The 22254-nt window shown below is 41.6% G+C and overlaps 2 protein-coding genes across 2 annotated transcripts in view; one reads left to right on the plus strand and one right to left on the minus strand.

Moving 5' to 3' along the window:
* Positions 1 to 49: 49 nt before the first annotated feature.
* Positions 50 to 22254, plus strand: part of LOC117418158 (uncharacterized protein C7orf50 homolog) — a 55745-nt gene continuing 33540 nt past the window's right edge. The window contains exons 1-2 of the mRNA XM_034030797.3: positions 50 to 162; positions 698 to 895. Of these exons, the coding sequence (XP_033886688.2) occupies positions 725 to 895 (171 nt within the window). The 5' untranslated portion in view covers positions 50 to 162; positions 698 to 724. The remainder of the gene's footprint in view (positions 163 to 697; positions 896 to 22254) is intronic.
* gper1 (G protein-coupled estrogen receptor 1) lies at positions 11701 to 18464 on the minus strand. The gene is made up of 2 exons (XM_034030794.3): positions 18303 to 18464; positions 11701 to 16126 (listed from the first exon to the last, which is right to left on the minus strand). The coding sequence occupies exon 2, from the start codon at positions 15658 to 15660 to the stop codon at positions 14581 to 14583; it is 1080 nt and encodes a 359-aa protein (XP_033886685.2). The 5' UTR covers positions 15661 to 16126; positions 18303 to 18464; the 3' UTR covers positions 11701 to 14580.

Raw genomic sequence — 22254 nt, forward strand, 5'->3', positions numbered from 1 at the left:
GCTGATTGGCATTAGGTAAACCAATGGAATTTGTACTTTGGTAGTTTTTTAACCAATAGGGACGAGGGGAGGGCAGGATTGCGTGCCACATGTGTTTGTAACACACGCGGTTTGCAGGAGTTGTCGGAAGTGTCCTGGAAGCGTTTGAGTTACTGTAGTCGTGTAAGTAAAGACTATGTTATATAAACAATTTGCGACTCTTTCTCTCTATTATAATAATAATAATAATAATAATAATAATAATAATAAATACATAATGTGTATAATTTTAAGGCAAATTAATATATAAGCCATATTTCAAAAGCACGTTGAAGGCTTGTTTAGAGCGCTCAGGTACATTATATTTTTTAAAACAATTTTCACGATTGACTGTTTCGACAGGTATAAACTGCCTGGGTTTGTCTAACACTAACAGCAGAAAGGGAGATTCAGTCAAGTAAAGGTCAAGTAAACCGCTAGAGCTAGTCCGCAGCTTTGGTGTTTGCTGGTCGTGCTCCTAACTCATTGAGAGTAAACCTTTGGCGTTAAGAAGCTAGTAATACATTTAGAAGAAAAAAAAGTTTATATCATTGTCATAATAACCAAGGGCGACTTAAGAGATGTGTTCACAGCCATGATCAGTTTTACTATCGGGTTTATGGATTTGATGTAAACGTGTAATATACCGTGTTTCTTATTGCAATGCTGTTCCATGCAGGAACCCGCAGCATCTGTTGTCGCCACAATGACGAAGAGTAAAATAACCAAACCCGAATCCGAGAGCGTGGAAATCAAGCGCAAAACAAAGCAAAAGACTAAGAAGAGAGTCGCGGAGGAAATGGAGCAGAAGCCGTTTGAGAAGAAGGAGCAGGGTGAGCCTGAACGAAAGAAGAAGAACAAGAAGAACAAGGTCGAGGTGAGCAAACAGAGACACCAAGCCACCTTGTGGTTTCAGGAGACAAGGTTCAGGCCACTGCATGGCACACCTGGGCTTGATAAAGCAAAGTTGACTCAAACTAGGTCTGATGGTCTCCTAGAACCAGGTTTCAAGCTTCCTGATCCCTCAGCTTGAGGAAATTCCTGCAATCAAAGACCAGTTCTAATGGTTCTGACCCATTCTAGAATGGTGTAAGTAAATCCAACCCATTCTGGAATCGTACAGGAAGCTTGGATTCTAGAATTTGTCAAGTTGTGTGTGAATTCTCAGTTGGTTCAGGAAAGAAAACACATGATGATTCATGTGATATGCGTGTTATTAATTATAACATCCCTGCTATTTGTGTGGTTACTGTTTAAATAGCAGCAGCAGGGCAGTGTATGTCTGAATATTTCTTTCTAACCTCACATTGCCAAATCAAATGCTAACTTGCATTATACAATCCTGGGTACACAGCAGAGACATCTTTTGTAAAACAGTTTAATTATTTTTGCAAACCACAGCTGAGGCTTTGCAAAAGTCAATCCAACACTAACAGTGCATGCTATTGGAGATTTGGGCTTGCACATGTTTTTAATTGGAGAATTCTAGTTGTTTGTCATTAGTTTTCCAGTAAATACACAAGTTCTGCGCATTTGCTGGCAAACTGAATGCTGCAACAGAAAACAAGGTCAAAATAACACAGCCAAAGCCTGTAGATGCGCACCACACCAAGCTATTTAAACAAAACCAAAAGAGATTGCTTGGAAATGGTCTAATTCTTGCTGGATGCATGTAGTTTTTACACAAGGATGAGGCAGCAGGACTGAACGCTCGCACACAAGACCTTGTGAATTTGCAGGCTTGAGCCACACGGTGGGGCTGTCCCGCTGATAAACACTAGAGTTCTGGAGCTCCGTGCCAGCTGAGTTCAGCAGATGCTGTGTGTGGGTGGGTGTGTGTGTGTGTGTTTAGTTCTCTGAAAGTTCTGAGTGGTTTATGCAGAATCAAATCCAATGCTTCTTAGGAATTGCCCCGGAAATGCACATTCACGACTAGATGAAAGTATAACAGAGTCCTTGTGACCAAGGGGCCAGTACCGGGAATTCGTACTGCAGTCATTTCTGAACGCTTGGCATGTAGTTTTTGTGTATCCACTGTGGAAGTGTGGAGCACTGACTTGTGAGGGTTACTTACTTAAAAACAATGTTGTGTGATCAAGAAGGGCATGTTTTAATTGAGCTCATCCAAAAAAAAAATAAGGCATATTCTGGAGAGACCGTTGGAGTAACTGGTGCCTAAACTTGTAAAACATCTTGTTTTGTGAGTGATGTCAGCATTCACAAAACACTAGTGGAACTAGAATCTAGAACCACTCAGAATGATCTGCAAACATCCTAACATGGTAATAAAAAAAAAAAAATGCATTAAATCACATTAGAATCTACTTGTCCTTTTAAAAACTACTCACATGATTTTAAGCCATTAGGAATACTCAGTCTTCATGCTTTATTTATTTTGTACCCCAAGCCTTGCTCTCTTCTTAGTATAACACTGATTATGATAATGCTGAGATAAGGGCCTACTGCAGTGACTCTTGAGTTTCTGTGAGATACGATACCTAACTAGACCTTGCCTCACTGCAGCTTCTAAATGAGGGTGCTTTACTGTAGCGATTGATCATTTTATACACTGAGTTATGATTCTGGAAGAATCAGAGCAGGCTTGCTATTGTCATTCTTTGTCCCAAAGCAAGTGAGTTCCTGTTTAACCAAGGTGCTCTGTGCGTGCTGGCTAGCTGAGGCGTGAAATCAATACTGCTGCTGTATGAATAGAGGTACAGCAAGTGCAGCACCTGCACAGTGAACTTAAAAACAGAAGAAAGGTTACAAACGACCCATCATTCGGCCCATCTTGCTCGTTTGGTTGTTAGTAGCTTATTGATCCCAGAATCTCATCAAGCAGCTTCTTGAAGGATCCCAGGGTGTCAGTTTAACAACATTACTGGGGAGTTGGTTCCAGAACCTCACAATTCTCTGTGTAAAAAAGTGCCTCCTATTTTCTGTTCTAAATGCCCCTTTATCTAATCTCCATTTGTGACCCCTGGTCCTAATTTCTTTTTTCAGGTCTAAAAAGTTCCTTGGGTCGACATTGTCAATACCTTTTAGAATTTTGAATGCTTGAATCACATCGCCGCGTAGTCTTCTTTGTTCAAGACTGAATAGATTCAAATCTTTTAGCCTGTCTGCATACAACATGCTTTTTAAACCCGGGATAATTCTGGTCGCTCTTCTTTGCACTCTTTCTAGAGCAGCAATATCAGTTTTGTAGCGAGGTGACCAGAACTGAACGCAATATTCTAGGATAGGTCTTACTAATGCATTGTAGAGTTTTAACATTACTTCCCTTGATTTAAATTCAACACTTTTTCACTACATATCCGAACATTTTGTTGGCCTTTTGTATAGCTTCCCCACATCGTCTAGATGAAGGCATTTCTGAGTCAACATAAACTCCTAGATCTTTTTCATAGATTCCTTCTTCAATTTCAGTGTCGCCCATGTGGTACCTTACACTTTTCTCTATTAAACTTCAGTCCTGACAGCCTTTCCGAGTCCGTTCTGTGAGTGTTAATCAGGGAACGTTAACTTGATCCGGCATGGACATTGTGTTTGTAATTGAAGGCAAGAATAGCCTGAGCTTGCATCGTCAACACACAGCTGCCAGCTAGTCAGTCCTGCAGCTATATTGTAATGAACTGGAGGATAATCATTTTGTCTGGTTTTTTTTTTCAGGAGGAATTTTAATTTACAAATGCAATCATAAATTGCATCCATTATTAAAACGCATCCTTTTCGACGTGTGTTTCTTATGCAGACCTTGTTTTTCATTAAGTTTTGTTTTTTTCTTCAGTATTTTATAACGGGACACTCATTACCCTTTTGTGAAGCTGGCCCTGTCATAGAAGTTCTGTTTATGAGCTGTAATTAAAATGCATTCTTTTTGTGTCAAGGTGCAGGAGCACAGGCACCAGCTTGACTGTGTTGACTTTGTAAGGCTACAGGTGAGAAACTGATGTTTTTGCACAAGAATATAAAAAGGTTGTTGAAAACGTGTATCTGTAATACTTGAAACCATTTCAGCTGTCAATTTGTTACCATTTAACTAAGAAGCAGACGTTTGTTCCCCGAGAGGCAAGCTTGCCCAAAGTGGATGAAAAATGCGTTTACAAGAAACCTGTTTAAAGGTTCTTTGTCAAAGTGGAGCCTTTGCCTTTAGTGTTTTGACATCTTGTTTGTTCGATGTTCATCACCACTGTCATCTTCTTCATCAGTTTTCATTTCTTTTTTAAAGGCATGTGGTTTCCCAACTCTTTGTCTGTTTCATAGACTCCTGCCCTTCTGTGATTTGGCCAGTGTTGATACAGAGGTACAGTGAGAGTTTTATGGAATGAATTCATTCTAAGATGTTTCCCTCTGATGTCTTGCACCCTGCCGTGGTAAAGAAGCACAGCTGTATAAACAGCATCCGTTACAGAGGAGCATCGGAAGCCATAGCTTCTCTCATTCTGTTGTAAAAGCTGTCGTCTCGGTGCTGCCTGCCAGTTTCAGTGGAGGACTTCAAACAGGATAAAGTCATGAACGAGGAGGACCTTGTACAGGCTCTGGCTCTTGGCCTAGCAGGTCCTTTCTTGATCTGCACTGATGACAGCATTGGCTGAAGCATTTGCTGTAATCCGCAGGTACAAAAGCTCCCTATTGAAAGACCTTCTCGCCACTTTGTCACTCTGAGCATTTTGAACGGTGCTGTTTTAGGAAGTGGAACAGGAATCGGGGAAAGCATCGTCTTGAATCTGTAGTGTGGCGAAAAATGTCCCCAAATAAAGTAAAAAAAATAATAAAGATCTTGAGACGTAAAGATAAAAGATGACCAGTAATACTGTTGCTAATGCAAATTGATTTTTAAATCCTTGGATGTATCTTCCTAAAAAAAATAAAAAATAAAAAGGCTTTTCAGTGTTTTCCCACATTGAAGATAAGCAGTGTGGTCAACCCCCTCGCCCCCCCCCCCCCCCCGGGAATAAAGTGAAATTCAGACTCTTCACGGCATGCCACGATGTGCTTGACATTTTCTTCAGTGCCGGTTAAATGCCTTCGGAAATTATTTGAACAATGCAAGGAGCACATTTCCCAGGATGGGACATCGCAGCTGGGAAAACAGTTGAGTCTCCCAGACGCAGACCCTTCGGAGTCCCACTGTGCCGTGCACAAACACTGCACAGCACCAGTCGCCAAGAGATGCGGGCTTCAAAGCACTGCAGGCTTTCATTTACGCATCATTACCGGGTACGTCAAAACCTGGAGGTGGTTCGATCACACCCAGCAAACAACATAAACAAGTTAATAAGCGATTTGTAATTGAGGATCTAGGTGTAGCCATTGAACCCCACTGAACCCCGTTCCCCGTTGCTTCCACCTTGGATAGAAGCACAGCAGCATACCACAAGTCTTTGGTAGAGCGCTCCTGGGTTTAAAGCAGTCTTGCCTATTTAAAGTGAAGCTACAGACATAACCTGTGATTCGAGCCTGTTTGGCTGCCGTGCACCAAGAGTCCTTCACTACCAAGGAGTTTATCTTCTGGGTTTATTATTATTATCATCATTCTTTTTTATTTTGTGTGTTGTGTGATAGTGGAGTGCATAATTGCAGTTTTATTGCTTATTGCTTGCACGATCTTCATAACTGTGTAACTAATATGAGGCAAAGCAATATGAATATAGGTGCTGATTCGTAGTCCTGCTGCCTAGATTATGCATTGTGCTGTTTTCAGATCCTTACCTGGTACTGGTTTTAGTCACCCAGGCAGTGCAGATTTGCAATGATGATTTGCAGCTGATGGACAGGACTGCAGAGTGCTGCTAACTGCTGAATTGAATCAAGTTTTTCTTTTTGATAGGCTGTAATGCAGTCATCAGAGGTCTCGTTAACACAAAATTTTGCGTCCTAGATGCAAAATAAATCCATTGGACGGAAAAGTATTTTGTCTTGCGTTCACTGGACGCACAGAATGGAAAGGGACGCAGACATGCATATTCAATAATCTATTATGACTGTAAAATGCTTGCTTATTTAAAAAAAAAAAGAAAACTGTTCTGCAATATAACAGCATTGATTAAAGGTACACTCCACTCCTGTAGGTGGCAGCAATATTAAGGATATTTATTTTTCAGCCCTGTTCACACTACATAACCGCTCTCGAGAACCGTACTCAAACGTTTAAATGAATGCAGCTCAAATTTTAGCGTCCACAGTGAAGTACCGTTTCATGTTTAGTCGGGTGTAATGCGCACACACACTAATGCTATTAGAATAGTCCGGTTATAGTTCCTAGCAGTGCAATGAACATTGGAAATTAATACGATAGTACCCCACCATACACTGTACTTTATTTTAAAATAATGTGTTATGCCCCATATTAACAGAGGTCCATATTGCTAAGAAGTAAAACAAATATTTTGGAAAAAGTAAATGCGAACGCACACGTAGGGCTTGAAGTTTTCAGGTTTCATTTTTAATCAGATGACAAATGTAGCTGATTTCTGTTTCATAATGAAACTCAGAAAAAGCTGTTAATTGCAAAACAATCTTTGCTTTTACTTTCATGTCTTGCCTGAGCCTAATTCAGGTCCCTTTTAATTTTATTTCAAGCAGAGCTGACAAATGACGTGAATTGTTCATCCCCGATCCTACTTTTAACTCGCATTTCATTTTTGCAGTCACCTGATTTAACGTTGTGCTTGTGTTATTTTCCACACACAGGGAATTTATTTATTTATTTATTTATTGCTAAGCTGTCGGCATCTTCAGGGGATTCTCATGAAGATTGCTCATCTGCATCTCAATCATCTACTTCTGACTGCGAGTACTACAGTGACCGAAGCAGTAGTGATGCACTAAAACACAAACTAAAAACACGTTCTTATAATTTTGAATGGGAGATGAAGTATCCGTGGCTTGCTTATCGAGACGGCAAGATGTGCTGTGTGTGAAAGAGCTGCTGGGCACAACAAACAAACATACGCACAGATGTACAGATTTTCAAGAACCTTCTCTTAAAAGATACAGCGATGCTGTTATTGGAATGCAGAAAAATCTTGAAACACACGTAGATGAAGGCAACAAACAGTGCTTAGAATCCCGTCTCGTTGTCATGAGAACGGTCTACTGTTAGTATCTATAACAAAGAAAAAAGTGTGTGTTTACATGTATATCTATACACAGACAGAGATTTTTAAACCACTGCACGTTCATAAAAGTGTACCAAAGTGCACATCCCTGGAGTTTCTTAGCCTTTGTGTTAATTTTGGGCTTGTGCATTTCAGGAACACATGAACAGAAAAGCTAGTGTGACCTCTGCAGTCCTGGTATTTACGATGTTCAGCACTGTTTATTAAGTATGCATATCTGAACTATATACAATTTTAAACACAATTTTTTTTTCTCAAATCAATTTGTGGTATGCCAGGAAGTCTAGTGCCACCTTTGCAGTGTTTTCCATGATGATGATGATGTTGCTTGCTTGGTTGGTTCGCTCTGTGTCTTTGTCTGGCTTGACCCAGAAGTGTTTGTCATACAGCTTCAAAAGCAAGTCTCTTGGCACCTGCCGTGTGCATAGTGAATTGATGTATAAAGATACGTTTGCAGGGTGCACAGTACCTGCTTTAAAACCGTAACCAGCTCTTGTAAACGTGGCCAGTGATGCGGCGATGTCTCTGGATTCTTTGGACTGTGGTTCCATGTTTTGATCCACTGGGAGATCAGAGGATGACAATGGAAAATGTGTTTTGATGGATACTAATGAGGAAAAACCTTTCCACCTGGTGATACCGGGAGACGTTTGTTGTTGCTTCATGACACCCAGCTTGCTGCGCTATCAGAGAATTCTGTTGGGCATATGAGTGTTGTTGTAATTCAGTAGGATGGCCAGGCTATGCCTGTATTGATTGGTTTGAAAGCATTCAAAAGCAAAAAAGAGATCTGTCCCACGCACCCATTTCTAGGTTTCTTTCTGTGAACAAGATCTGAATCTCTCGAGGGACAGGACTCGCAAGTAAACAGCTGAGACATTTTCCGTTGCAGAATTCTAAACTTCAAAGGAAAGGGCATGATTAAAGGAAAAGTGATCTCTTAAACATATGGTTAGCCATTGGCTCCTTCCCACTCCCATAAACACTGTATCCACCTTATTCTATTGGAGTTGTCAAGGACTTTTTCCCACAGAATTGATTTGACGCACTGTGGTCCAGACATACGATGTGACCAAATCCTCATAATGCTGAACTGACTGGGTTATATTAAAGGCAGGGTTGGCGATTCATTGTTTGTTTGTTTATTTTTTTTTAAATAAAAAAATGATTTTTGATTTAAATCAGCTGTTTTTTATTTTTATTCTTTAATTGTTGATTTTTTTTTTTTTGTAGTATCGTAATTGTAGCTCCACAGTACCTCCAAACTGTAAATTTAAGGATGTTGGAAATGGTGGTGTGTGAATAGTTACGTACCAAACTAAATTACTCAATCTTAAATGAATACAGAAGCAAAGCAAATTATTTATCATTGTGGCGTCCTCTAAATGTGAACTACAAGAATTTAGCAATGGAGTACGTCAGAGAAAAATCATCCCAGTCATTCTTTTCTTTTACTTTTTCTTTCTTTGAGTTCCTCTTTCTGTGTTAGTCCAAACACACACAGTTGTTGCTTAGGACTGCTTTTCTTTTTATAGTGTGTTCAATTGTTAAAGTTCCTGATTGCACCACTAAATAAACCTGGTTTCAGCGCTTCTTAACACAGAGCTCAATTGTCTATTTGGAACCCCATTGCACTGTCATCAGAATCGCTTTGGTGAATATGTTAATGATGGGGCAGGCGCTCTGTAACGGGGCAAGACATGTCGTCAGAATACCATTTCACTCCATTTATGCGTCACAGAATCGGGGGCAAGCGCCATTCGCGCTTGCAGTTGCATTTGCGCTGTGATCAGAATACAGCCCTAAGAGTTTTAGTTTATAGACACTGATGGATGAAACGGTAGCCGTATCAGTCCAGGGATGATAGACAAAGAGAAGGAGATGTGATACCTTTTATTGGACTAACTAAACAATAATTAATCGCAAGCTTTCAAGACCTCAAGGTCTCTTCTTCAGGTGAAAGTAGGAAAGAGAGATTGATATAAAATAAACCTCAATCTCCGAAGGGAAACCTGTCCAATGAGAGAGATAGTATCAGAGACTTCACTGTGCCTGCCTGCATCTCTCTGGAGAAGATAACGTAGATCTGAGCTGCGATTGAGGCACTGTTAAATAGAACTGGCCGATCTGCCTTCTCCACGCTAATAAAATCTCAAGAAACGCTGTTCCATAATGGATCGCTTTGTTTGTCCCTTCACCGCGCCGTCACAAATCACTTTGCTGGCTTCTCTCTGGTCTCGCTAGCTCACGCACCAGTGCTTGAGGCCGTTGCCTTAGCTAGAGCAGACGTGCCATACCGGTTAGCTTCGGCCCAGTAGAAACTGGGTGAAGCGGCACTGCAGAATGCCCTTGCATGCTTTGTTAGTGTTATGTCCAGCGTTTCTTCATCCTGCTTACGCTGGTTTTATTGAAATGCTGTTTTTTTCATTGTCGGCAGCAGGAAGCCCACACAATGAGTGTAGTAACCGGCTGCAGCAGCATTGCTTCTGTGTGAGAGGAAGCAGCTTGGCTTCATTTCTCTAAAAATAAAGTATTCATGTGTTTATGCGATTTGAACTGTCTGTAAAACGTACAGAAGACATAAGAAAAAGGAATACTGAGGTGGGCCTTTTCTTGCCTGCAAGTGTCTAATTCCAGGATTGGAAACAAGGCTCCCATTGCATAGCAGTTTGCTCCAGTCCTGGTTTTGCTACGAGTAAGTCACCTATACACACTGGGGTTAATCGGGCTCGTACTAAAACCTGGAATGGGTGAAAGTGCCCGTAACATAATAACATAGTTTAGATGGATTTAAAAAAATAATAATAGTAAGAGTTAAACATCAGTTCTCCTCTCTCTTTTTAATACAGATTAAAAGGTTCCTGGTACTAGGGATGCGGAACACATTCATAAAGATGCAATGCTTTGCCTGCAACATAAAATCCAATTATGCTGAGTTGCTGTTTCCTGAATTGTTTTCCAATTCAATATACGGTGATCGCTGTTTCACATGTCGGATCCTCACTGCAATGCCAATCCATGTAGACGGAAATTAAACTTGTTTGATCTTTCTGGAGAAATTGGTCTGTAAACTATTGTGTAAATGACTGAATTTGTCATATTTTAAATGGCGGCGCACAGTGCTGTGCTGTGTGTCTGAGCAGCTAGGAAACTTTTTTTTTTTACAGTATAGTAAAGAAAAAGGTTGTTGGTTCATCAGGGGTTTATGCAGGTATGACTTTATTTTTATTTTTTATACCGTATAATAAACAAAGCCTTCCATGAGTGTATTTCAAGTTTCTGAAACTGTTGTTCGAAAGGAAATGGACACGCTCAGGGGTTTGTCTGAGCGCCGCAGCGCTTTTCTTAATTCTGAATCTAAGCCCCTTTCCTGTAATTGAGAAGCCGTTTTTGTATTTGATCTTTTATCGCAACGTGCCCCGGCTCTTCAAAGGGAGGTAAACTAACTCTGAAATAGTTGTGCAGCGTTTGTGAAAACCATACAGAAACCCGCTTAGGAATCAGATTTAAGCTCCTGAGCCAAAACCATTTTAGATCTAGATTTTGGCTCTGTGTTTCTTTTTAATCAGGAGTTTGGGAAGTGTAGGTTTACAGTCCTCCAGGGAATATCACCAGCTGCTGTGTCCCGGCTAACTCTGCTGCAGAGCTGGAAACTTGTGATGTGATTCCACTGGCTGTGACTGGGGCTGGCAGGGGGGATTCTCGCGGATACCTTTACCTGCTCTGTGTGGCTGGGGGTGTATTGGTCTTCGTGACTCACAGATGTGCCAAACTGACCAATCCAGAAACGGACTGGAAGAGCCGAGGTTAACTGCCCCTGCACTGAGCGTGGGGGCCCTGAGCAATGCCAGGGGGCTTCAGTGCAGCAGCACCGCTCGTCATAATGCATGTACTCACCTGTCACTCGGTACGTGCTTGCTGATCTGTTTGAATCTGAATGCACAGGAGAGAAGGACCTGTTTCGAATCGGGGAAATTACTTCAAAGCCTAAGGCTTGATGTAATGACGGTGTTTTATTGTCATAATCCCAGTACACCTCTGTGATGATCCGACAAAACAGCTGGATACACGGGCAATAAGGCTCACCCGAGTGTGTAGGTCTTTAACAGATCACATGCTGGGAGGCGCCGAGGGAAACCAGTGTTAACAGTTCAAAGCAGATTTAACACTGGTGGCTCAACACCTTTTCAACAAAAGGGATCAATAAGAACGACACCCGAGGCAAACGCTGTTGACCGGAATTTGAGTTGCGCTTGATTAAGCCAATCATTCGGGCAGAAGGAAGCGTGTTTATTCATGGCCTGTGTGCGTGCATGAGATTTTTTTTTTTTTTTTTGTCAGCATGAAGTGGGAGAGGGGTTGGGGTGTGTTACATTACATTAAGTTTATCTGCAAAGTTGATTTAAAAAATTAAAAGCGGAAGTGTCCCACAATCCATGTTTTAGTTTTTAAACAAAATAAATATTAACTGTTTACACCTACCTACCCTTCTGTGAGAAATACTTGTGGTTGTGTACCTAGCTTGTTTACATTCCCTATAATTTCAGCTGCAGGCACACAAGCTTCCACTCTCAAGCTGAACTGGAGAGGGACTGCACAGTCTGGGACCACCGGCATCTCCTCAGACTGAAATAGGGCTTTGAATCCATAAAACTAAATAAATGGGGGGGTCAAGCGAACTAGTCTAAGTGCCTCAAGAGGATTTTATTTCAAGTTCATTACAAATGTCACTGTGCAATTACTCTGGGTTTTTACGTCTGTCAGTATTGCAATGAAATGATGCAAATTCTCCCAACTTAAGTGATCTGCTCTTCACTTTGAGGGACCTCCGGAATCTAATATTGGAAAGAAATTAATTGAGAGAGAGACAGAGAGAGAGAGAGAGAGACAGAGAGAGAGACAGAGAGAGAGAGAGAGACCTCCCAAGACTTTATCAGACAGCCGTATTGGATTAGAGGTCAAAGTCATTTGTCATGGACGGCTGTGTTAAGCCGAGGGAGAAACGGTTTCAGGCCACTGCATGGCACACCACGACAGAATTGGCACTTTGATTCAGCAATGTTGCCTCAAGCTAGGTCTCCTGGAACCAGGTTTCAAGCCACTGTTCCTGAAAAAGTGATGAAATAGATGCTACCTGAATTGCGGCATCTCTAGGAGACTTGATACTCTCCTGTGGTTTTGACAAATGAGCTTTTCAGTCCCTGAACACACAGCTGAGTCCAGTCCATCTTAAAGTGATCCGTTTTCCAGTGAAAACGCTTCTGCGTGGTCTCTTTAGAAAACCCTGTCATGCCAAAAAAAAAACAGCTTGCTTTCACTGTGAAGCCCGAAAGTCTAAATTTAATTTACTTTGAAAAGGGTTTCGGACTCAGTCATTATTTGGCCTCAAGCAAAGGTATGATATCTCATTACAGGGTATTTCGTGATGTACTCCAGTAATTGCTACATTTAAAAAGTTATGCTTTTTTCAGACTGCTGAAACAGCTGGAGGGAGCAGCTCTCTGCCCTCCACACAGCGAGCTGTTCATTTATTGAGATCTCAGATAGACTGGTAACGTCACGGATGTACCATTATCATTTAAGTAGACCTGCCTTTTAACAAGATTTCTGCGGGCAGTCTTAAACAATCCACAGTGATTCATTTGGAAATACTAAAAAGCATGATCAATAAGTTTGATGCAAACATTTTGATTAGAAGTCTTTCTCGGTGTCTGAAAGACTGTTTGTTTGTCGCTGAATTCATTTTCTTTTAGGGTTTTTATGTTCTAACATGTTTGTTCACAGCTGTTTTTGTTTTTCTAAAGATACTGGAGGACAGCCTGCCATAACAAAACTACATTGTTTGGAAAATAAGACACACAACCAGAATTAAACAATGTTGTCTTTTGTATGTATAAATGTACATGTCTTGTAAAAAAGAAAAGCAGTTATTTGCCATTTACTCCAACAGTTTTCCATAAAACGCACACATCCACTCTCTGTAAATTATTACACAAAGACCTTTTCCAACAGTGTGTTCGTTTTCAATGTCCCTTCCAAAGCAGTATACACATTATACATGTATCATTATCAGAACCTGCTTTCTAATCATTTTACCTTCGTTATTAACTTTTGTAGGCAATTTGTTTAACATAACATGTGTCATCCGTGCCACTCGCAGAGGTGAACTTGATCATGGTTGTGTGTTTATCCATGAAATGTTTTTGCTTACGATTGTAAGTCGCCCTGGATAAGGGCGTCTGCTAAGAAATAAATAATAATAATAATAATGAAGAAATTGCTGTGACAGCTCCCTTCCTTTGTGCTTTGTCAATGTCTCTGTTTGTTGTGATTCATCTGCATCTCCAGCGCAGATCTGGATGCCACTTGCAGACTTTAAACTAGCTGAGAACACACAGAGAGTCCTCTCATAGAATAGGAATATATGGGTTAGACTGGAAGGAGCAATGTCTAGTGAATCGGCGCCAAAGGGCAAACCACGCCAAGGCAACTGGTGAGGGTGAGTTGGGTAACATTATTGTTTCACCAAAAGCAGTGCAACTTACACCCCAGAGTTTTCATTTCAGTGAATTGCCATCTCTTCTGCAAAGGGTTTTACATGATGCTGTCCACTACAACGGCCAGGGTTTAACAGTGTAATAGTGCCTTTATTATAAGAATACTTCATGTTCTGTATTGCTTCGAAAGGAAAAGGATTGACTCGCAAAATAATACAAATCAGAAAAACCAAGGTCTTCATTTGTCAGACTGCTTTTTTTATTGTCTGTACAGAATGCCCGTTTTGCTTGCATCGAATCCTCCTGGAGATACCAATGGTCAATATAACAGACTTATTCAAGTTGACGGCCTGCGCAGTATTTTGTATACCCTTTGCCATTCTTTCGTGTTGCAACTTGTAAGCAGAAACTCAAATCACTGGCGGAAACTGGCAAGTTCTACTACTTGCAATTGATTTGGTGCATTGTGCCAATGCAGTCTTAGCATGTTTTCAGCCCTAGAGTAAATCCGAGCAGTATTGCCCCATTACCAGTACCCAAAAACTCCCTTACGAAATGATCTTTGGGAGCGCCACCGGAGGCAATTCTGTGGTTCGGTGCCAAGTGGCAATGATGGCACAATGGCAGCCTAAAAGTTATGGGCCATTGGTAGAATTTTACCACAGTGGTATTTTGTTTAAGTTTTGATCTACCAATGGTGCCACATGGGTTGAGACCAGATACACACTGCTAAACGTATGCTTTGGTACAGTAACAGTGCAAGTGTACTGTGCTGTCAGGACCGCTGGGGAATTCCATTGTTTGTTGCCATTGCTGCCAATGGTGCTGCTTGTGATTCTTCAGAGTAACACACAGGTATCCCCGTAGCGTTTAGCATTTTTTTTTTTTTTGGCTACCTCACTTTGGGCTAAAAGCCTCACGTAATCATTATTATTATTTTTTTAAACCTCTGAAACTTCATTCCGAACAGGGATCTGAAAATCCAAGGTGTGGTGACAGAAGCGATACAGTGCGGACCAGCTTGCTTTCTGGTTAATGAACAGCCTCAGTTTGTCCCTGAACGTCTCCCCCAAGAAGCTGTAAATGATTGGGTTGAGGCAGCTGTTGGAGAAGGCAGCCAGGTTGACGATGTGCCCGGCCAGTGGGTGGCTGTGCATCAGCGTCCAGTCGTCTGGGTGGGCGGGGTCGCCCGTTCCTTGGAGGAGCTGGATGCTGATGAAGACGTTTTCGGGAAGCCAGCAGATGAAGAACACCAGGACCACCACCACTATCATGCGGAGCGCCTTCTGCCTCCTGGGCCACAGCCCCCTGTGCTTCTGAGCCCTCATGAGGATCCGCACGATCAAGGAGTAGCAGAGCCCGATGATGGAAAAGGGCACAAGGAATCCCAGAGTCACCTCCAGCCACTGGATTTCCACCACGTTGGCGAAGCAGAAGTGGACCTCCCCCGTGTGCTGGGCTTGCACGATGGTGAACGGCATCAAGGTCGCCAGTATGGAGGCCATCCAGATGAGCGCGCAGCTCAGCCGGGCCTGCTGCATGGTTCTGAAGGGCCCGGTTTTCATGCCGCTGGCCAGAGCCATGTAGCGGTCGAAGCTCATCCAGGTCAGGAAGAAGATGCTGCTGTACATGTTGATCTGGAGGAACAGGGACATGAAGGTGCAGAGGATGGCGATGTCGTAGTATTTCTCGTTGAGGTTGAAGACCTCGATCAGGGAGTCCGCCACCAGGATCAGGTCTGCTGCAGCCAGGTTGATGAAGTAGAGATCCGGGATGGTCATCTTGTCCCGGTGCGTTAGGTTCACGACCAAGATCAGGATATTGCCGATGAAGCCGATGGGGAAGAGGAAGATGGTGTACAAGCACGAGAGGAAGAGACTGACCACGTAGAACTGGTAGGTCTCCGCGCTGTCCTCGGCCAAGCCATGGTATGTGGTTTCATTGCAGACATGAGAACCGTTCAGCTCCAACGCTGTGCCGTTTACGTAAATGTGGATCATTGGGTTTGTGTGCATTTCCATACTGGATCGCTTTGCTTGCTTGAATTGGAGTCGCGTCACTTTTTTTTGTTTTTTGCTTTTGTTTTTTACAGCTACATTGTCAAACGTTTTTAAATGCCCATGGTTTCACTTAAACGTCTTAATCCTCCTGTATGTTTTTAGCTGTGTTTTATATCCTTGTCCTCCAGCTAGTTCTTGACCACTTTAGGGCAGTCTGAACCCATTTTCAACAAAAGCAAACCCATCCTTCAATGGAAATGCATTCCAGTCCTCATGACAACACTGAAAGCGTGTTGTTTTTTTTTTTTAATTGATTTCCAGATCACAAAACTAGTTTGTACAATCCATTGTACACTAAAGGCACAATATTTCAGGGCTCAGGGATCCAAGCAAATCAAACAGCAATAACAGATTATAAAAACGCTCTTCTCTGAACATCTTCCAGTCTATTTCTTTCCTTTTTCATGTTCATTTCATGCCACCCGATCTGAAAAACAACAACAAATGTTTATTTTATGAAATATGCAAAGACGGCTTAAACTTTTTCAATTGGAAAGCATTCACTTTTTTTTTTTTTTAACCTGCCAGTTGGCTGCTATGCAAATGAATATTACTATCCCGAGCTGTGTGTTGTGATGCTGCCCCCCCCCCCCCCCCCGCCCATTAATTAAAAATGTAATCGGTTTGAAGACCTACAACTTAAACCGCATGACACCGAGACAGCAGCTTTCAATTTTCTAGGGGACAGAACCTTTGCATTTATTAATGGACTCTGGACTAATGAGTTTCCAGAGCAATTCCTCTCAGCTGAAGCGCAATCTGTAGCATACTCTGCACTCTAAATTCATGTTCATTCAAAAGTCATTTTGTGTCTCTCGACCAGGGATGGGATGGGATAGGGGTGGGGACTATGGGGGTATGGTGGTGTGATAAAACCAAGGGAAAGCAGTCACGTCTTTCGATCGAGTACCTTTGTACATCTGAGCGCCGTTTTGCTTTGTGAAATACGTCCACGTTTTCCATTAGTTCGTTCTGTCATGGGAACGACGTAGTGAATCGGAACGTCTGCTATCATTTTGAAATCTATTGGAAGCGACGCGCTGTTCCGTTTGGACATCAAAGCAAATTAGATGAAGAGACTGTGTGAGGAGCTGCAATCGCAGCGCCCTTTCGTGGTGTGCTTTTATTTTTTTCTTTGTCATCAAAACAAATGTCATGCTAAATAATTGGAGGAAGTTACTAAGGTTATATGGATAGACCTGCCAACACACACACACAAACAACAGAACATGTTCGGGTTATTAAAGAAGGAAGTGAGATAGTTTAGTTAGATTATAATTTCTTTTTTTAGATCAAACTCTGTGTTTAACAGTCATCTCTCATGTAGAAGTATTACACTAATCTATTTGTTTTTAACCTATGGCAGATCTCCATACAGGGACGACCTAACGTGTGAGCACAAATTCAGACCGTGTTTAAAAGTACATCATAATAATAGTAATAATAATAATAATAATAATTGGAATATAAAAGTTGGGTTTGCAGAGAGCCTCAAGACAGAAGAAAGGCATTCAGGCTTTGCTTGCCCATTGCAGTCCAGTTTTAATACTTCTGCACTGCTGTTTTATTAAATTTACTGACAGGACTATGAAATGATGAATACTATCTTTAAGAAAAGCAAGAGAGAGACCGGGTGAGTGTGCACATGGTTTAAAGACAATTACAATTTCTTCAACTAAATTGCCTACTGCACTCTTATATACAGTATTTACCACGTTACTCACAAGAGTCCAAGCAAGACAAACCACAGCAATAGGAGGTTATGAAAAAACGCTAAAGCACTACACCTTTTACAAGGCTCCCATAGCATGTAGGGTACATGCATGTACATTGTGCTATTATAAAATTATCTGTTCTATATGTATAGATAACTCCGTTAGCATTGAGTTATTTTTAAAACATTATGTGGTGCGACTCTTAGCTAAACTTTTTCAAAGTCATTTTTTTGGCTTCGTTGGTCTGCTTATTTTAAGGCTCAGTACAGCACCCAGCTCAGCTTACATCATGTCTCTCCCACTCCAGTAAAATAAACCTGTACAATTTCATAAATCAAGCAGGGTATCATTGCAATGCTAGAAGGACAGTGTATCATTCTGCAGGCGCAGTGCGAGATGTGAACCGCTCGCAGTGAATTAAACCTGGACTGCACTTTCAACCGTGCCTTCATCAATTATAGTAAAATGTAATGGGTGAATGCTTAGTCTTTTTTAAGTCCATTTTTTAAACAGGGCTGATGTACTTTAAAGCTAACAGAATATTTAGTATTCCAGGATTAGCTCTGTATATTCTTCGATTACAATGCTGTCGCCAAACTCCCAGAAGAAATGCATTGCACAAATAAATACCCAGCACACTAGCGTTCACAAAACATTCATCATTTTTCAATGCTGCTAATTGTTTTGCGTTGTATATAAACCGCTTCACCGAATGGAGTTATTACTGTACTCTGTTCATTGATAGAAAGGCAAAGTTAGAACATATACACTCTCTAACTGTATAGTACTGTATTGCACAAATCTTTTTGCTTGAACCACAATTGCTGTTTGTATTTTTATTGTAGTATTTTTTTTTTAGTAGATTCATAAAGAAACGAGTCCACTTACTTTTGTGTTGAAGGGTTATCGTTTAGTTTGTTCCTTTCTTACAGTGTAGAAGTGTTGAAGTGCCATAGCTCTGTATTTCCCATTGGAGCCCCTGGAAACTGTGTGCTGAGCAGAGCAGTGTGCAGGAGCTGTGAGAGTGCTCTGCACCCTGTGCCCCCCCCTGCTTTTCAGAGGAGGACCTGCACTGGGAACAGCAAATCATAACACGCTAGTCACACAAACTTGCCAGTGGGCATATGGGTGAATGAAAGAAAAAAACAAAACAGGAAAAGTACGTTTTATTATTTTGGACAACTTTGGGAAGCATGCATTTTATTTTTGGTTTTTATAGATTTATTTTCTATTTTCTATTATTCACATGGAAATTATCGAAAAAGTGTAAAAACAAGCGTCTTATTCATGTTCAAATGTATGTATTTATTTTATGATGTCAGAAATTTAACAGCGTGTGAAACTTTTTTGTGGTCACCTCCTTGCAACAGAAATATGTGTTCCTATGGACTGATGTCCGCTGTAATTAAAGATTTACTCTCACTCATTTCCAAGCCCTTTTCTCCGGCAGGGTACACTAAACCGATTCTGAGACCAGACAACGTAACAGTGCTGGTTGACAGAGAAAGCCTATTGCTGCCTCAAGGATGGAAGTGAGCTCTAATGAATGAACGTTGTGAAGGATGATGAGGCTGGGGTCAGTCTGCTTGCACTGAGGTGGGGTAAATGGAGCTCAGGTGGGAAGGGCGAGGTGTTATTGGCAGGGCAGCCGTCCTGTAAGAGTGAAGGATATGCTTTGAAACCCTTCTGCATTCCGAGCGCGCTCTCCAGCCTGCCTAGTGCAGCGAGATTCCAAGCGCTGTCTCCTTCACATTCACAACCAGCAGCTTGATGAAACCCATGTGCACTTTGCCTAAATTAAACCATCATATTTTAGATTCATTTCAACACAACCTTTCCTTGCTATCAGCACAGAGCTGATTCCTGAGGGCACCTGAGTGTGTCCTAGTCGTGTATATAACATTGAAAACGATGCAAGCATCTCGCTTGCCTTTTCTGTTTTAAGTTCCACTTAAAGGGCTGCAGTCGGGGCTTCAAACAAGAACCACACAGCAGAAAGTGCTGGAGAGGATACTGAACCCCCCCCCCCGATAGGGTCTGGCTGCACTGTGGGAGAGCACAGCGAGTCCAGGTGCTTGATGTCACAAATAATTTCCATCTCATCACAGCCGATGGGTTTTTGTGTTGTGAGCAGAGGAAGTTTAAATATTCATATTTTATATTTTTTGCCCTCCTTTGATTAAAACACATGACCTAACCTTGTTTATTATTAGCGATTTTGTGCTTTTTAATACTAACCCTTTTATAATAAAAAGTACCTTGCACAGCTTCCTGTTCAATATTTACTTCGCCCACCTGAAAGCTTAGGACAGGCCTTGTGATTAGGTAAAAACCCATCAAAAAGAGTTTGTGGCTGCTGTGTGTGTGCATGCGTGCGTGCGTGTGTGTGTGTGTGTGACATGCACTAGCACTAACACGCGTTTACTTCCTGATTTCAGTCTGATTGCGCTACCCCGAAAGCAGTCTGTTACAGTGCAAATGGAAGAGACTACCTGAAAGTAAGGCATGCAGACGGGAATGGGAATTGATTTTAAAAAGGAGCTTGGGAACCCTGTTGATTTGGCTGGATTCTGAACATCCACAAGACGTTTAACATTTGCCTTGTCAGGTGTCAAGCCGTCCCCCTCGGTTTTTTCTGCCCATTGCCATTCTCTTCTGCAGTTTAGAAAACAAACGAACGAAAAAAGAAACAACTGCGAATTCCTGTCTGCAGTTCCAAAAAATTAGTGATTGTGTATTTATATATATATTTATATATATACATTCGGTTGCAAATCTCGCAGCAGAATGCCGCCTGCATTAAGTGCAGCTGTATTTTGGGAACAACTATTCTTTGAAAAGATGAAGCCTGCTTGTTAATGAGATGTTGCAGGTAAAAGAAAGCAGTTGGAAGGACAAACGGAATGTGTCCACATTGAATGGGTTGAACCAGCTGGAACTTCATTTCTTATAGGCAGAAGTGGAAGTCGCCTAACAGGCAAGCTAAGTCACATGACTTGCATCTCCCACACAACTATCTGATTCAGTCAGCAAGCCTCTTGATGCAATCTTTTAAGGAGGCTAAAAAACTAGATATCCTCACTATCATCATGATAATAAAATAAAAATACATGTCTACTGTTTATCACATTTGATTATAAACCATGAAAGTGCACAACATGGATTGTGTTAGCTAGAAGGACTTCAGGTCCTCCCTTTGTGCAGTTAAGAGCTAGGGGCAGGCTAGGCGGTTTATTGAAAATGCACTTGAGTAATTTGTGGTCGGAGAGCTCCTGGTGTTTCTAGTGGGCTCTACGTGGAGCTCTGGTGTGCAGTATACTGGCCGTGTCATGTGCTGATAAATATGAGTTCAAACAATAGGAAGTTGCCAGGTAGCAGCTAAACAAGAATGTTCGGGGGCCAAGCGGAAAGGTGTCTCTTGCTTGGCCTAGTTCTATTTTTACGTGGGTATTTTCCTTTTGAAAAAGCCATCTTCTTGCAGGTTACACAACCCTGCTGTGCCAGAAGTCACGACCGCACAGGAAACATATTCGAGTGATATACACAGTCAAGAGGCCACGTGTACTTTATTAGAGGAGCGCTTGTCCTTAACCAACTTAAATGACCTGGACGTAAAATGAAATCAGTCCCATTAGCGTTAACGGCTTTCCTTGAAACTCAAACGATTCCAGAAAGGAAATTAAATGTTTGCTGGAACAGAACAGAGTGACTCTCGAGTGACTGGACAGACGGTTGAAAATGAGAAGACCCCACAGTTCAGGCTGGTCGTCTGTGTGCGTTTTACAGAGATGGAGTAGAGTATGCAAACACCTAGTGACGGTGAGGAGCTACTCAGGAACAGCTTGGGGCTAACTAGTGGGGGCGGGGCGGGGCAGGGGGGGGATTTTAAATCATATGTGTGTGTCTGTCTGTATATATTTGTATATTCCGAGGCATTGGTTGGCACAACAGAACTTTTCTGTATTCCATTTGCTTTTCACATATAGAAACCTGATAACATGGGACAGCAGTAAATCCAAAAACACAATTATATTATTTATTTATTTATTTATTTATTTATTTCTTAGCAGACGCCCTTATCCAGGGCGACTTACAATTGTTACAAGATATCGCATTATTTCACATTATACAGATATCACATTATTTTTACATACAATTACCCATTTATACAGTTGGGTTTTTACTGGAGCAATCTAGGTAAAGTACCTTGCTCAAGGGTACAGCAGCAGTGTCCCCCACTGGGGATTGAACCCACAACCCTCCGGTCAAGAGTCCAGAGCCCTAACCACTACTCCACACTGCTGCCCTATATAAACACTCTCTGCCACATTTTCCAGATACTTTGACCTTCTTTGACTGCCCTGTTGCTTTCGTGGATTGGCCAGTTTTCATTATTATCATGTCAACACACATTTTATTTACACCCATAGATACTTGGAAATTGGGTTTCTTATTTAAGTAAAACGTAAGTCAAGATGTAATCCGTGTTTATCCTGTAAACACACACGGAGAAGTCTGCAGAGTGCTGCTTGTTTTGTGTTCACCTGCAATGGGGGTACACCGTGCTGTGTTGGCCATCTGTGTTGTTGTAAGGAAACTGAAATATGTGTGCATTTCTGTGTGAAGGAGAGAAAACGGCTGCCTTGTATATCTCATATTGTTGGTTTAACCCTTCATCTTTTCAGGTACCTCAACACCTCTGATCTTTTGGGCAGTACCAGAACAAACTTTATAGGTCAGGGATGGAAATGAGAGTCCACTTTGCATAGCAGTTTGATCCGTTCGTGGTTTTACTATGAGATTCATAAAATACATGCTTGTATTAAAACATGGAGTTGGG

This window comes from Acipenser ruthenus, chromosome 13 (assembly GCF_902713425.1).
Source record: "Acipenser ruthenus chromosome 13, fAciRut3.2 maternal haplotype, whole genome shotgun sequence".
In the NCBI taxonomy this organism is placed as follows: Eukaryota; Metazoa; Chordata; class Actinopteri; order Acipenseriformes; family Acipenseridae; genus Acipenser; species Acipenser ruthenus.

Excerpts from the sequence above, each read along its gene's own strand:
- gper1 (XM_034030794.3), bottom strand. The coding sequence starts at position 15,660 with ATGGAAATGCACACAAACCCAATGATCCACATTTACGTAAACGGCACA.